General features: G+C 40.0%; 1 protein-coding gene across 4 annotated transcripts in view; it reads right to left on the minus strand.

Moving 5' to 3' along the window:
* REPS1 (RALBP1 associated Eps domain containing 1) overlaps positions 1 to 889 on the minus strand; it is a 64279-nt gene extending 63390 nt beyond the window's left edge. For 3 of the 4 annotated variants that reach the window (XM_085055694.1, XM_085055693.1, XM_085055691.1), the window contains exon 1: positions 581 to 888. In XM_085055694.1, the coding sequence (XP_084911820.1) occupies positions 581 to 733 (153 nt within the window). In that variant the 5' untranslated portion in view covers positions 734 to 888. Of the gene's footprint in view, positions 1 to 580 lie in introns of all 4 variants that reach the window. The other variant, XM_085055692.1, reaches the window with a different exon arrangement.
* Between the last annotated feature and the right edge of the window lie 14566 nt (positions 890 to 15455).

Genomic DNA, 15455 nt, shown 5'->3' on the forward strand with positions numbered 1-15455 from the left:
GGTGATGAGGGTCTGGAGATCTCTGATCAGAACAGACTGACGGAGCTGGACCTGTTTAGTCTACAGAAGACTGAGTGAAGATCTCATTAATGATTATAAATAGCTCAAAGACGGGTGTTGAGGGGATGGTGCCAGACTCTTTCAGCGCTGCCCAGCGACAGGATGAGGAGCAATGGCCATAGACTAAAACACAAGGAGCTTCACCTCAACACGAGGGAAAGCTTCCTTACACTGAGGGTGGCAGAGCACTGGAAGAAGGGGCCCAGGGAGGTCGCAGAGTTTCCCTATCTGAAGACATTCAAACCCCACCTGGATGAGCTCCTGTGTCACCTGCCCTAGGTGACCCTGCCTCGGCAGGGGGCTGCATGAGATGATCTCCAGAAGTCCCTTCCAACTGCAACGATTCCGTGACCGAGTCCCCGCCGGCGGGACGACCCCCGCCCAAGGCCGCCCGAGGGCTGCGGGGCGGGCAGGGGGCGAGGGCCGGGCGGAGGGGCAGGGCCAGGACGGGGCCATCCCGGCACGGCGGGGCGGTGCCCGGGCCCGGCGACCCCCGGGGGCCCCGCGGCGGCGGCCGTACCTGCATGACCACGTCGTTGGGCAGCTGCGCGGCGCGGAAGAGCTCCAGGACGCGCCCGTTGGACGCCACCTTCTTGGTGCTCTCGGTGTCGCAGTAGGAGAAGAGATCGCAGTAGTAGCGCTGCTCCGCCTCGCTCAGCGTCACCCCCTCCATGTTTCAGCGGCGCGGATCAGCCGCATCCGGCGGCGGGGCGGGGGCAGGCGGCGGTGCGGCGGTGCTGGGGGCGCACACGGGACACACGCGCCGCCGGCGGCCGCGCGCGGGCGGCTGCTCGCACCTTCCCCCCGCCGCCCGCCCGCGCGCCTGCGCGCCTCCCCCGCGCCTGCGCGCGCCGCCGCCCGGAAAGGGAGGCGTGGGGAGCGCCCAGCGCCGCGGGCAGCCCGCCCCCTCCGTGCCGGCGGCGGCGGCGGAAGCGCCGGGCCCAGGGGCGGGGCTAGCGGCGAGAAGGGCCTACGGCGCTCCGCCCCGCCCCCGCCCCGCCCCCGCCCCGCCCCGCGGTGCCGCGCCAGCGCCATCTGCGGCGCCCTGGGTGCAGGGGGCGGCAGTGGCGGTAGTGGCCCGCGCGCCCCGGCCCCGCCCCTGGGCCCGGCCGTGCGCGGCAGCGCCCCCTGGGGGTGTGGCGGCGCGGGCAGGCGGCGCCCCTCCGGCCGGTGCTGCCCGGGGCGCGCGCGTTCCGCTCTCCGGCTCGGCCGGGACTGCGTGGGGAAGCTGCCCAGTAAGTCAGGGGATGCTCAGTTGCCCTGCCGCCACGGCCGTCACGGCTTAGCGGGTCGTGTGAGAGGCAGAGGCAATGCCGAGCAGCTTCCTGAGCCTGCCTTCACAGAATCACAGAATGAATTAGGTTGGGAAAAACCTCTGAGATCATCGAGTTCAACCTATGACTGAACACCACCATGTCAACCAGACCATGGCACTCAGGACCACATCCCGTCTCTCCTTACACACCTCGAGGGTCGGTGATGCTACCACATCCCCAGACAGCCATTCCAATATCTAATCATCCTTTCCGTGAAGAAATTGGTCCTAATGTGCATCCTGAACCTTCACTGGTGCAGCTTGAGACAATATCCTCTTGTTCAATGATTGTAACCCCTGCTCCGTGGCTAAATTGCGTATTGAAATTCTATTAGTTACACAGAGCCATTTGTAGAATAGGTTTTTAAATCCTTATCAGTAGGTGATTTGGTTCTAAGTACCTTTGCTTCTTACAGAGATTGTGTTCTAGTTCAGGCAATGGAGTTTGAAACAATATATGTATAAATGTGTAGCTGTAAGCTAGTATAAAAACGCCAAAATACTTTTATTGTCAAAATAGTTTTGAAGTTTATGTTTAAGAGTAATCTGGACATCTAATTATTTTAATTGAGTAATCTGGACATCTTATTATTTTGAGTTGCTATTTTATTATTTGGATCTTTGCAGCAAGAACTTTCTTTTTACATGAATGGAGGTCACTTGGCTGCAAAAGTTTCTACAAGACCCAAAGAATAATACAAGGAGGAAGTTCCCTAGCATGGACTATTCCCACCTATCCCAATGCCAAACAATTCTGAAGTATGTTCAGTAACTGTACATTTCACTAAAACCATGATATGTCATGTGAAACTGTCACTCCATCGCTTACTGGAGAGTTGAATGCTTTTCCCTGTGGTATAACATCTCTCTGAAGCTGTTGAGGTAGATAGTTTGGGAATCAGACTGTTGGGTCTCATTTCCAACTCCTGTACAGTAAATTTATCTGCTTGCTTTGAGCCAGTTCAAAGACTGAGCAGAAATAATAAAAATGACACTACATGTAGCAAATTAATTTCTACTTCCTAACATCTACACATGGACAAAGCATCTTTGCCTCAGAGAGTCCCAGGACAAAGTTTCTGTGTTTGACTATGGGATCTCCCTCCCCTGCCCGGATCAGCCCCTTGCAAGCTTCCAGCCTGAGGAGGAATCTTCTGTTCAGAACTTTAATGATGCCCATCATGTCAGACTTAGCATCTACTGACATAAAAAGTTAGATCTTTTTGGTGGGTTCTCAATGACAACTGATTTTGTTTGGAGAACATGTGTTTGCTCCAGGATGAACTAAGGAAAGTAGTATTCCTGCATGATAGTAAGAAGTTAGTAAACTCTCTGTACATGCACTTACTAGTGCAACTGACCCAAACTGTTTTGACTTTTAGGTCTTCTGGCTTGGAAAGATTTGTATCACAGCATTTCCCAGAGTTCGTATTACATACACAGAGAAAGTTTCTGGCAAAATACCCACCAAAATGTATCCTTAGTGATACACTTTTGATACAGTAGATTCAGCCTTCAGTACATTAAACACTTGATTCAACTGCCTTGATTTATGTTTTAAACAGAGCAAGAAGAGGACCTTTTTTCCCTGGATTTTCAGGTATTGTACCTTTTATTCTCTCTTTTTAATGTACCTTCTTAGAATTCAGAGTTCTGAATACCTAAGAGTTAAACTATTATCCATGTGGTGCCTAATTTCACTGTTTTATTTTCTGTGAAGAAACTGTTAGATTACATAAATTGAAAACAAAGCATTCATCCTTTTAAGAGATCAGAGTTAGAGAAAATAATCATTGTCATAGGAAGGCCAAGTGTAATGATCCACAGGGATTGAAGTGCAAGGTTATTTTGCTGCCCATAACTTTTAGAATCAGACCCAAATTATACATCAATAAAACATTATTCTTAGAAAAGGAATACTTTTATAATTTAATGTGTGACCAGAGATATGTATATTCATTGCTACTGAAAAAAAAATATTAATTTAAGGGAAATACCAGTTAAAACTGGTTTCAGTGTCTTTTATCAGCTGTGAACTTACTATTGGTTTCTGAAAATTAGCTGCTACACATGTTGAGACTCATTTCTAAAAATAAACATATCTCATAAACAGTGCAAGGTCTGGTGTTCATCAGGTGTTGGAGGTGTGCCATGTCTATGGTCTACCTGCTTTTGATGTTCTTATTACAGTTAGTGGGTCTCACGTACTACCTTATTGGCACTAAAGTAAGATATATGCTCAGATTATTTTTTTTGTTTTATTAAAACACCTTCAAATAACTTTCAGCCTTAAAAGTATGTATTCAGGTCCAGTTTCCATTTTGCATCTGGTTCTCCAAGATTTGAAAAATGGCCCTGAGGTTATTTGTCATCGCCTTTCTAAATTCTTCCGCATACATAATGCTGTGGAGCAGGTTTTACAATCTCTGTCAGTATACTCCTTTACTTGCAGCCCATCAGGAGTTCTGGGAACTTGTTCTATCCTGATTCTTTAGTGTAAAGACAAGTAGACTAAGGCTAGAAATGAATGGCAGATGTTTAAAAATACCTGCTGTCTGAGACTTTAGAACTGGTTTATTATAACTGCCTGATTTTTTTTTTCAAAAAAGATCACTTTGGAGATAAGATACTTTATTCCAGACAGAAGATTTTGAGAATAGCATTAACACTTACAAATGAAAGAAATTCCTGTTCTGCTTTTCTAAAATCATACAGACTTTCTTTGTATGGAAGCAACATTTTAGTGCACATATAGCCACTTTACAGACATTGTACCCATACTTTTGTAAATTTCTGCAGGTATGTTCTGTGTTACAGTTTACAACCTCTTTCCAATTGGAACCTCTTTCCAATTTTACAATTTTGAAAAACATCAGTTTCAACATGTGCTGATTTTACCTTCTATGAAATGGCATCCATATTTCAAAGAACGTACCCGTTCTACCAGTCCTGTTGGGATTATGTCTCCATCACAAGGGCATCCTACATTTAAGGCTATGAGCTTTTCCATGGTGGATGAAAAGATCCTTTCCACATAAAGCCAGGTAGCAGATAGTAATAATGATGGGGGTTTTTTCTGTACAAGGAGAGCACCTTTGCAAGGAGCATTCATTGAGCAACCAGTGGATCTAAAGCAGTGTGGTTAGTCACCAAAAATGTGGTTATTCACATCTGTGCCAGCACATCCTAAAAGGGAAAATAATAACTTCTTTCTCAGCAGCCTCCCTAGAATGTTGCATCACCACTGAAATATGTATGGGATCCTGGTTGAAGACATCTACTGTCTCTAGACTTCCTCAGTGCAGAATGAATAGTATCCTTCCATATCATTCAGTACTGCACCAGTTTTCCCCAGTCTGTCCTTTAAACATCTAATTTATATGTATTTATCATGGTCCTTGTAAAAGTTGCCCATATTAAAAAAATTGACTTCTTTCATCTTTGCCCAAATACTTCAACTGATTGAAAAAAGCAAGCAGTCAAATGAAAGTCTTTAAAGTAAAGGGGTTTTGGTTAAAGGAATCAAATGGAAGATGCTGGAAAAGAGCAACCTTTACTCCTTTATGATTTTGGCAGATACCTACAGATTTCATCTCTGCATCTGAAAAGGTGGGGGGCCCCCTACCCTCACCCCAGCAGAGCTACATGTATTTGGCAGTTTTCAGAGAGGCATTCCTTTACACAAGGCAGAGTGACTTTTTATATTTACCTGCGAAAGCAGCTGATCAAACACCACCTCTCTTTAGATTTTAAAACTATCCTTGTTTCTTCTGAAAGAAAAGAATGTCTCTTGCTTGCATGATACTATCAAATAAGTCTCTTATAGAAATTAAAACTCATTTTAGATCTGTACTATATTTCGCTATAAATCCATCTGGTCTTGCTATCATGTTTATTTGCAGCTTATTCATGACAATGGCTACATCTTCTTTTATAGATATATTCTCTATAATTTTGTACAGTCAAGAGGGGTAAGATTAACTTTTCTTTGTATTTTTTGACACTAATGTATATTTATTATTAAAATTATTTGTATGTTGATAACAACTGCCTTGAAGTATTATAACGCTCATTTAAAATTACTTTTTTCTTAATTATTTGGGTTACCTTTGTAGTCCTTCAACATCTTTCTTTCTTTTGAAGCCCTAAAATTCTCATTACTGAAGTCCCAGTCTTAAAAAAACCAATCTTAACCTCCATCACTACCTTTATTTACTCAGCTTCCATCACCCTGGATTCTTGAGCCGTTCTCATTGTTCTCCTACCTTTTTTACTCTTTCCTCTTGCCCTCTGAATGTGGAAGTGCAGTGTAACTTGATGATGAATAGGATGTTATGCTTTCCTGGTGGGATTATTCCTTATTATTCCTTCCTGATTATCCCTCATTATTCCACTGAATAATGATCTCCATCTGGGAGGGTGGTTAATAGCTGCTTCAGAAAACTTCTGGCACATTACTGAATTTGTCAGAAATTGGTTTCGAGGTGGGAAGAAGTGCTGAAAGCAAAATTTCACATCTCACCCATTTTACACACATACGCAACCCTCCTTTCTTTTTATATTCTATGCTTTTAGCTGTATCTGTCCTTTCCCACTTCACTTACATTTTAGTTTCCATCTTACTATTTTTAATTAAAGAGTTTTCAGTTATAATCACTTATGCAAGATTTTTTATTTCCCCTTTTAACTTTTCTCTCAGCATATGTATTCCTCACAGACAGCAATATAATCCTCCACAATATTGATAGCCATGGGGTTTGTATTCAAACTTGCATTTTCCTTCTGCTTTTGTACCTTCTCTATTCTGGATTCATGGATTTCTTGTTTCATAGAGGGATTCTCCCTCTTGGTCAGAATTTGACTCAGCCTGTTCTTTCAGCTATTTTCCATTAATATCAGTTTCCCAAGGATTTTAATTAATTCCTTTTTTGTCCCCAGTATGTTAAGATAAATAAAATATAAAACTCCCCCTGTGTTTTATTGTTTTTTAAGATAGCACTAATCCAGTTTATTTATTTTTCTTAAATTCCTCTAGAGCAAAAACACCCCCATGTGCTTTCAGATATGCTTCATTTGTTAAAAACAACACTGTTGTGACATTTCTCTGATGTTTCAGTCAGGTATAGGAGGGATATTAAGATGCTGTGTGCTCCATCTGTGGTGGGTCTAGGAAGGAGTCTGATAATCAAAGGTCTTCCTCTCTATATATAGTTTTGCTTGAATATGTTTCCCAGACTTTTATATCTTCACACTTTCTAATTTTTATGTTATTTTTTCCTGTCTCCTGTCTTATATTTTTCTCTTTCTTTTCTTTGAACATCTTGACTCATCCACATTTATTGGAGGGATTAGCAAGGGAAGCCAGGATTCGGGCATGATGACAAGACAGACAGTGGTCATCTTTGCTGGCAAAAGCCCCATCCTGCCTCCCCCAGGCAGGGAAATGGGCAAGGCTGGGTGGTCTGGACCAGCAGCCCACAGCCAGGCACATGCAGGGCAGCAATGCAGTGGGGTTGCAGCTCTGGCAAGGCCCTGCAGCAGAACCTGGGATGAAGGCAGCTCCCGTGGGACAAGGGAAGTCCTGGCTGTGGCTGCCCCTCCAGCAGCTGCTTTGCAGCTGACCCTGACCCCTACAGCCAAATCCCCATTTACTTTATATCATTGACCTCACCTCCATGTCCCCAGCTCACATGTATTCTTATAAAAGCTAGGATAATTCCATCACCCTGAGGAGCATAATGTGTGTGAGGAGCACATCAGTATACTTGGGAGTAGAGCTTGATTTCAAAATACAGTAGCATTTTCATCATGCCACGATGTCTATTCACAGAAACCATTCACAGACATAATTTTTTGATGTTTTTGAGTTTGGCAGTAAGATATATAAAACACACATAGAACTGAAACTTCTGTTTGCATTGAGAGTCTCAAGATGTCAGAGAAGAAGGATGCAATTTTCCTGTCAGTGTATAAATAATTCCTGAAGAAAAGCTATTACCATCAGAACTTGACTCAGTTAGCAACTGCTAATGAGAGTCCTGTAATGTAAAATCAATAAAAGTTATTTGAACTAAACCCATGATTTGAGCAGAATGGAAATACATTTAATTAACACACATTCAAGTGTTCTAAATAAATGCAATTTCTTTATTTTTGAAACATCATGTTCTGTTCCACTCATTTTAGCGAGACTATATTTGGTAGAACTTGGGCTAAGCATACATAGTGCTACAACTTTCTGAATTCAAATGGGATCATTGCCAAGTACTTTATTTCTCCCTGTTCCTTTAGGAAAAAAAAAATTCAGACCTTACAGTTCTTTAAATTAATCATAAAATGAATGTGTTATAGACTGGCAGGATGGAATGGATGTATGCATAGATACAGATAGATGATTGCATCTTTTGCTATCCATGCATTTTTTCATGGAACTGTTAACTTGTGTGCGCTTTCCACCAAAGTAATTTGCCAGGATTTGTGTCTTTGACAGAGGAGAGAGAATACTCTTGAGTACATGAAGCACATATCTCTCTTAGACTGGAATATGAAATAAAAGGTGAAGAAAACCAGCACTTTGCATCATTACTCTTCCCATGTGCCTTTTCTTTCAGGCTAAGAGCAGTGTGGCTCTCTTATAGAAAATAATTTAATTAGGAAGCTATTAGAATGTACAGTCATCCATCTGACTGAAGGGTTGTGTCCTGAATTCTTATCTCTTCTGTACTCCCCAGTAGATCAAAACTCAGTTGTGATAAAAGTCAATGCTGATTCTTTGCAGCAGTCTAAGCACTGCTGCTACCTGGCAAAGGTAGCAGCCTAAGTCTCTTACCCTGAACAGGAACAAAAAGGTAGTAGGCTATCTCAGCCTCCTTGTTCTCTCCTGACCCATGGAGTGATGCACTAGGAGATTTCTTAATGGGAAATGTCTGGGTAGTGCTTCTTTTTATAGGTGTCTCACAAATGGCAGAGAGACAGTCAGGGCAAGCCTCAGGCATGATCCCTGCAATTCCTTTGTAAAGGATCTATGCAATATAGATGGAAGGAATAGCACTGGAGAGCAAAGCAGGACTTGCCAGGAGCACACAGTGGGCTCATGCTTGCTTCCCCACATCTCCATCTACAGCTTATTGATGAATGAGAACAGAAATTTCTTGTCCAACTTCCCAGTCCATTCCAATCAGAATTGTTGTAGTCATGGCAAAAACCCTGGGACTAGAGTGGCCAAGAGTGCACCAAAAGTATTTTGTAATGATGGACTTGATGATCTTAGAGGTCTTTCCCAACTTAAATGATCCTATGATTCTATAACTCAAACTTTTCACTTGTTTATATTTGATCATTGTACTCTAGCCACTCAATTGACTGAAGACTTAGTAAATACAGCAGAGAAAAAGAAAAACAATTTAATGAGATTTTTGGACAGATTATTTATTTGTGTAGTTTGACCTCATGGGCTTGAAAGAAAGAGAACACTTTTAATTAGGAGCTACAATATTTTATAGGAAAAAACCCCAAAACCAGCAGCTATATTTGACATAAAACCTTTTTATCAATAAAGACTTTTCTGATATTGTCTGTTTACTGCAAAAGCAAGATATATATTATTAGGTATCCAAATACACTAAATAGTGATGATGCACTCAAAGTGGCCAACCCTTGCTTTTTTTGAATGAGGCATAGTGGAAAAGGAGGCAGGAAACTGTAAGAACAATAGGTCTGGTCCCATTTTCCTCTTCTCTTTATATAGAGATTATGAAGGAAGTGAAATGGTTCTGTTTCCTCACATCTGACCTGTGAGAAAAATAGCCTGTGCAGTCAGTTTTAGCTTGGGAACATATACAAGCTCTATTTCCCAGTAATGAAATAAAGGATATGTATTCCTCAGAAAGTGAGTAAACAAAACAACGCCTTCATTTCTTCTGGTGTGAGATACTAGTCTCAAACCTTCTGCTTGCCTCTGTGATGGAAATATTTTTGATCTGTAGTAACCAATTAACCAATGTACCAAGTCTTTACTGATGTCTATTTGCTATATGAGAAGCTGTTAATACTGAGACTTTGTATTAATTAACACTAATTAACTAGTTAACTAATTATTAGTTAACATGGACTCAATTTGCTTGGTCGGTGATACAATTGGTTGTCTCAAGAAAAAAATAAAACTACCCCTCTAATTTGTGTCTCCTCTTAGTACTGTAATTACAGTTATTTCTGGATTTTAGAGCAGAAATAGATACACAAATTCTGGAATCATCAGCCCCCTCCTCACCCCCATAATTTCTGCCAAATTTGCAGATCAGCAGAAGCCTACTTTCATGTAATCTAATATCATTTTATAAGATTCCACTAGAATCAAAATGGAGATTAACTGTTTACAATGGCATAATATGCTGGGTTCTAATACATTAAATCTAATACATTAAATCTAATACATTAAATAGTGATGATGCACTCAAAGTGGCAAACCCTTACTTTTTTTTGAATGACACATAGTGAAAAAAGGAAGCAGGAAACTGTAAGAACAAGTTGGTTTAAACTTACTTAAGGAAGACTTGGATTCAGAGGAAGTGCATTGGAAGTTTCTGTAACTGTTCACAGAGGAAACACTTGCCTGTGTGCAAGACAGCTTTTGTGCTTCCTTCAGTAAACATATAGGAAATGGGACTCATCTGTGCTATTTGTGTGACAGAGAACAAATAGTATCTTCTTCAGAGTATGACATCACAATGCCTTCAGAGGCAAATATTGTTTATATACATGTAACACAAACACATAGGATAACTATAAACCAAACAAGAAGCTGGTTATGTATTTTTCTTAGCTATATTTTAAATATAAGATTCTCCAACATGTCAGAGATCCTTGGACATAATTTCCTCGAGGAAAAATAAGAAAGGGTAAGACTTATCCCAGAAGCTTGGCATCCACAATTGCAATTAACTTTCCAGATGAAAAATTCATAAAACTTAGGTGTTAGATGAAGGAGAAAACTGGCCCATTTATAGTCAAACCATGCTGAATATTTAAAAGTGCAAATTATTTTGATATTTTCGTAGTACTTCCCTTGTAGACATTTGTCAGCTCTCTGAAATGAACACAGTTTAACCTTCTACACCATGACAGAAATTCCTACTAGTCTGTTAGGCCAATATGTGCTCCATAGAAAGCTACTGCTACCAGTGCTCCATGGGAATCTGCACTGGGAGTCTGATCGTTGTTCTCTTTGCAGTTTCAAACAGCATGAAATCAAATTATTTAGGATCAAATGACTTGTGGCTGCAGTGCCAGTGAAACGAATAAAATTTGACGACGTGAATTTGAACCTCATTTGGATTTCAGTGCTGGCATTACATCTGGAAGCCAGAAAAGAATTCCTAAAAGGCAGTTTGTATACAAATCACCCTAAAAAAACCACTTCTCCATATGCAGGAAACAATAAGGTGTTTCTGTATGTGACTTAACAATATAGTATAAATTCAGTGCAATTGCAAATATTATCAAATTCAGATGGTCAAATATGCACTGTAAGCACTGTTTTCAGCTAAGCACCTGAGACCTAAGAATGCAGACAAGCAACATTACAGATAAAATTTATCCCTAAAAATGCTTATGAACAGGAATCTTGAATTAAATTATCATAAACTCTCATTAATACAGTGATAAAGAAAGTTTTCTCACCTTTTTTTAGCCAGCTGTAAACTTCTGTGCACCATGCTTGCATGGTCAGCAGCTCTTGATATTTCACCAATTAAAAAAATAATTACTGTGGTGACTTGTGCCATGACACAATTTCATATGCTAAGTAAATGCATTCTGACAAATGCAAACCCACAGTTCCATTTCAATATAATTTCCTTCTGGAAAAGATTTGATGTACTTCTGTCATGACTCATTATAAATGCCTGAGCTTTAGGAAGGAAATTTATATGAAACCAATAAATAAAGATGTTACACCTACAGCTGTATTTGATAAGGATGTGAACAGTAATTCCATATTAATGTAACTGTCATCTCTGCTGCCATTATTTGACATCTTTTATGCAAAGCGTCTATTTTCCGTTTTCTGAAAAAGTCCCCAAAATATCAGTATGTGTAAATATATGTGTAGAGGGAAAGGGAGAAGGGGAGGTGATTTTTTTTCATTATGCTTACCAAAGAAGAGGACAGAGGGACTGGATGATTCAGCTGTTCCCATGCTGTCTGGAGATCAGGAGATGTACTGCTGTTTCCTCTCCACACAAGATTTTTTGTCAGCAGGAATATGAGAAAGTAATTAGTCTTCATGTTCCTCTCTCTCAAATATTCAGCTCTTATAACAGAGAACAATATAAAACACATTACATACAATCAGCTTTCTATATTTTTTTTTCTTTGTAAACTGTCTCCAAACACTTTTTGATGCTCTGCTCTCTCAAGACATTTGTGCACATCCTCTTTACTTCACATCTCTTTGTGCATAAAAGCATCACCCTCCTACTAATTCTGTACATACTGAGAGAGGCTTTGGGTTTCGTCTTACAGTTTTCAAGTAACTGCTGTCAGACATATAGTTAGTGTCATCCCATAATTTTTCTTACAGTGTGTGCTGTATAACTAACGTTATGGGCTCTGTCTTTTAGCTTGTATTGATGCAGCATCTTTTTGTCATTTCATGCAGAGGTTTACTCTTGGCTTAGGGGTGGAGCAAGTAATTTCAGTGATTTACTTCAAGATTTTAAATACTTCTCTTTTGTATTCCACTGTAGTAAAGATTTACATGCTAAATTTAGGAAGCAGCAGCATTACACAGTTTGAGGCACCTAGTGACTAACAAGAAGGCTGTGATGCACTGAGGCCATTCCTGAAATAAGTCCTCTCTCCTGGACAGACACCAGTGAGTAACAGCATAAGTGAATCATTCCATCTACCTCAATTGAAGTGCTCATTCAAGAGCCAAGACTGTCAGCAGTCACTGTGTTTGTATTTGTAGTCTGTCTTGTTCTGAGGCTGGTCTGGCATGTTTGCTTTCACATTAACAAAAATGCTTATGTTTTGCTAAGTTACACTTTTTCAAGTCACCGAGAGATTAAAAAAGAGAAAGTATTGGGGTTTTTTTCTATTTTTCTCGTTTGGTTTGGGCTTTTTTGGTCATTATAGGAAAAGTGAAGCTATGAGCCTGTACAATCAGTATTTTAAAATGTGACTCTACATGCAAATTTGTGGGAAGTTTTCCAGAGCATCACTACTATGCTTTTCATTTTGGTTAAAATATTTTCTCCCTTGAAACAAATGCTGACTTAAGACAGAGAGAGAGGCCAAGGAAGACAATGATCAGACCAAAAACTATGAAGATGCTTTGGATATGGAGTTTGTAAAAAGGTGCTGTTTTCCTCACTGATTAGCTTGTCTCAAAATATACAGGTATTCTTCTGACTGTCCCTAATATCCATACTCTCTGAATATTACTTATTCCCCTCAGGTTTCTATAACAGCACTGACTTGAATTTTAGATTCTCATTCCACCCAAGGACCCCGTCATGTTCTAGAAAAAGATATTTTACTTTTTCTGTGGTGTTACAAAGTCCACAGGAATAAGGAACATAGTAGATCCTCTACCACTTGAAATCTTGAAATCATATGAAGACGTGCTTTTAAAGACCTGTTTTGGCCTGGGCTGAAGTGGCTTTACGAGTTCATGTTGAGTAATATTGAGTCACAACCCTACAGCACACCCCTGCAATGTGTGCAATGCACCCATGGTGAGAAGTGACTCAGGGCAGGTCGATGGCTGCTACCTGACAGGGCTGGGCTAAGACCAGACACATCCACACACTCCTGTTTGAATCACAGCACTACAGTTTCCATCCAGCTTTGGGGACAGTGAGAAGAATCTGGCACTTTGCACAGGTACAAGTTAATGGTGTTAAAGTAAGGGGATGGGACACAGGCACATGCAGCAGGAATTCACATCTCTACTAAATCAACATGACAAACAAAAATGTGTCAAAAGACAAAAGTATGACCAAAATTATGTAAGAAGGCTGGTAAAATAATCTCATCTAACAATGAAATCTGTAAATCATGATGTCAGTTCTAATGTTTTTTAGCAGGGGAGGATCTTAACAAAAAACTCTGTGTATGCACATGTGATGCATATGTCTGCCTATGCATAAGCACATATAATACAACAAAAATTAAAAAGAACAGTATTTTACAAAACAAGAAAAGCATGGGTTCTAAACATGTACTAGTAATGTCTAGTTAATGTATGCTGGAAAACAATAAAAATGTCCATTACCTAGCAAATGACCTTGCAACTTTCTCCCTACATTTTTCAGGCTTGGCCCCAGTGCTGTTACACACCTGTCTCTGGAGAGACCTGTAACAACAAACATGTTTATCACCTGTTTACTGTAAACAATCACTTTTATAAAACTAATTTCTCATGGGGTAAGAAGATATTCAGATTCCATTCAGAATCAATAAACAGTGAAAGGTAGGAAGAGACAAAGACATAAAGCTGGTCAACTGATGGTCAACTGATGGTCAACTGATGGTCATGAGGGGGAGGGGTTACTAATTACTAGTGCACTCTTAGTACCATTTCTGTTTGGACCTCCTGTGCTGTTCAAAGCTGTCATTGAAGACACAGGAAAAGAGGTGACAAAGTGTGTGTGATCTATTTGAAATTACACAGTAAAACACCTGATGATACTGAAAAATGCAAAGTAGTGTACGGGGGGAGAGTTATCCTAATTATCTCTAACAGAAAAATTAATTACTACCACTTTGGAAATAGTTTTTGAAACTACTGTGCATAGTGCATATTGCATAGTGCATAGTGCTAAGAACTTTTCAAAAAGTCAATTAAAATGATGGGAATTATTATTATTAGGAGTGAGAACAAAACAGAAAACATACTATATACACTATACCCCCATGCTGAGTAATAGTGACAGTTCTGCTAATTCAGTCCCAGAAAATAACACAGAATTGTTTGCAAAAATATAAAGAGAAATAGGAAATATCAGCAACATGGAGACACATTCATCTTATATGAAATTAAATAATTAACTTAGGGAATGTGATTGAGAAAGGAGAAGATGGAATAATTACTTGCTCCAATAAGTGCCAGGAGCCAGGAAAGAAACCAATAGTTTTCATTGATCACACTGTTTTCCAAATGCCTGCCCTTGGTCCCTGCTGGAGGCAAAATGTCCAGTTAAATTGATGGTTTGATCAGATTCAGTATGTTTACTGCAGTGTTATCAAGCTATGCTTTTTACATTGTGTGTAATTCCTCTTTTTGGCTGCCTTCATGTGCGTCAGGGGGGACAGTAACAATAAAGTGAGATGCCAAGGAAGGTCAAATCAGAATGGTCTGTTTTAAGGAAGAATCTCATGAGTTTTAAGGAACACTCTTATGCAGCTAAAATGCATAATGAATTATGAGTCTGATGATGACCTTCACCAGTTACATGAAATATGTATGAGCTATATTTCCATTTCTGTCCTGTGAGCTTATAAAGGACAGTTTTGCACTTCTTTCATTTTTAAAACAGTATCAATTTGTGGAAACAGAATGATGGAAAATCACCTTCTCCATGATTATCATATTTCCTGCTCACTGCTGCTGTCCCTGTAAGGACATAATCAGTCACTCAGTTCTGATGCTGCCCAGCTGATTTTTGTACTTTGGCAGTATCTCTTACCTTAATTGTCATGGTAACAAATGGTTTTGATTTCTTATTAACCAAAATTATTGTAAGCTTACATGACTAGGAAGGGCCATAAAAGAAAGAGTAACAAAAGTATACCGTGTTTCAATAATCTCACCTGATGCTTGGAGACAAATACTTGGGTATAACACTTTCTTTCCAAAAGACAGAATTAAAAATATATATTTCACTTACTAAAAAAATGTGTTAAAAGGAAATAAGGTAAGAAATTACAGATTTTTGTTCATCTTTTTGAGATGTATAGTTGATGCTTCATATGAATTAGGGTCTATGATTCAAAACTGAAAAGAATTTTTAACATAGCATAATAATACCTTTAGTCTGAAAAATCACAAACTATTGCTTGATCAAATATAAATGAT

The sequence above is a fragment of the Lichenostomus cassidix genome, chromosome 3, assembly GCF_008360975.1.
Source record: "Lichenostomus cassidix isolate B80296 chromosome 3, HeHo_3.0, whole genome shotgun sequence".
In the NCBI taxonomy this organism is placed as follows: domain Eukaryota; kingdom Metazoa; phylum Chordata; class Aves; order Passeriformes; family Meliphagidae; genus Lichenostomus; species Lichenostomus cassidix.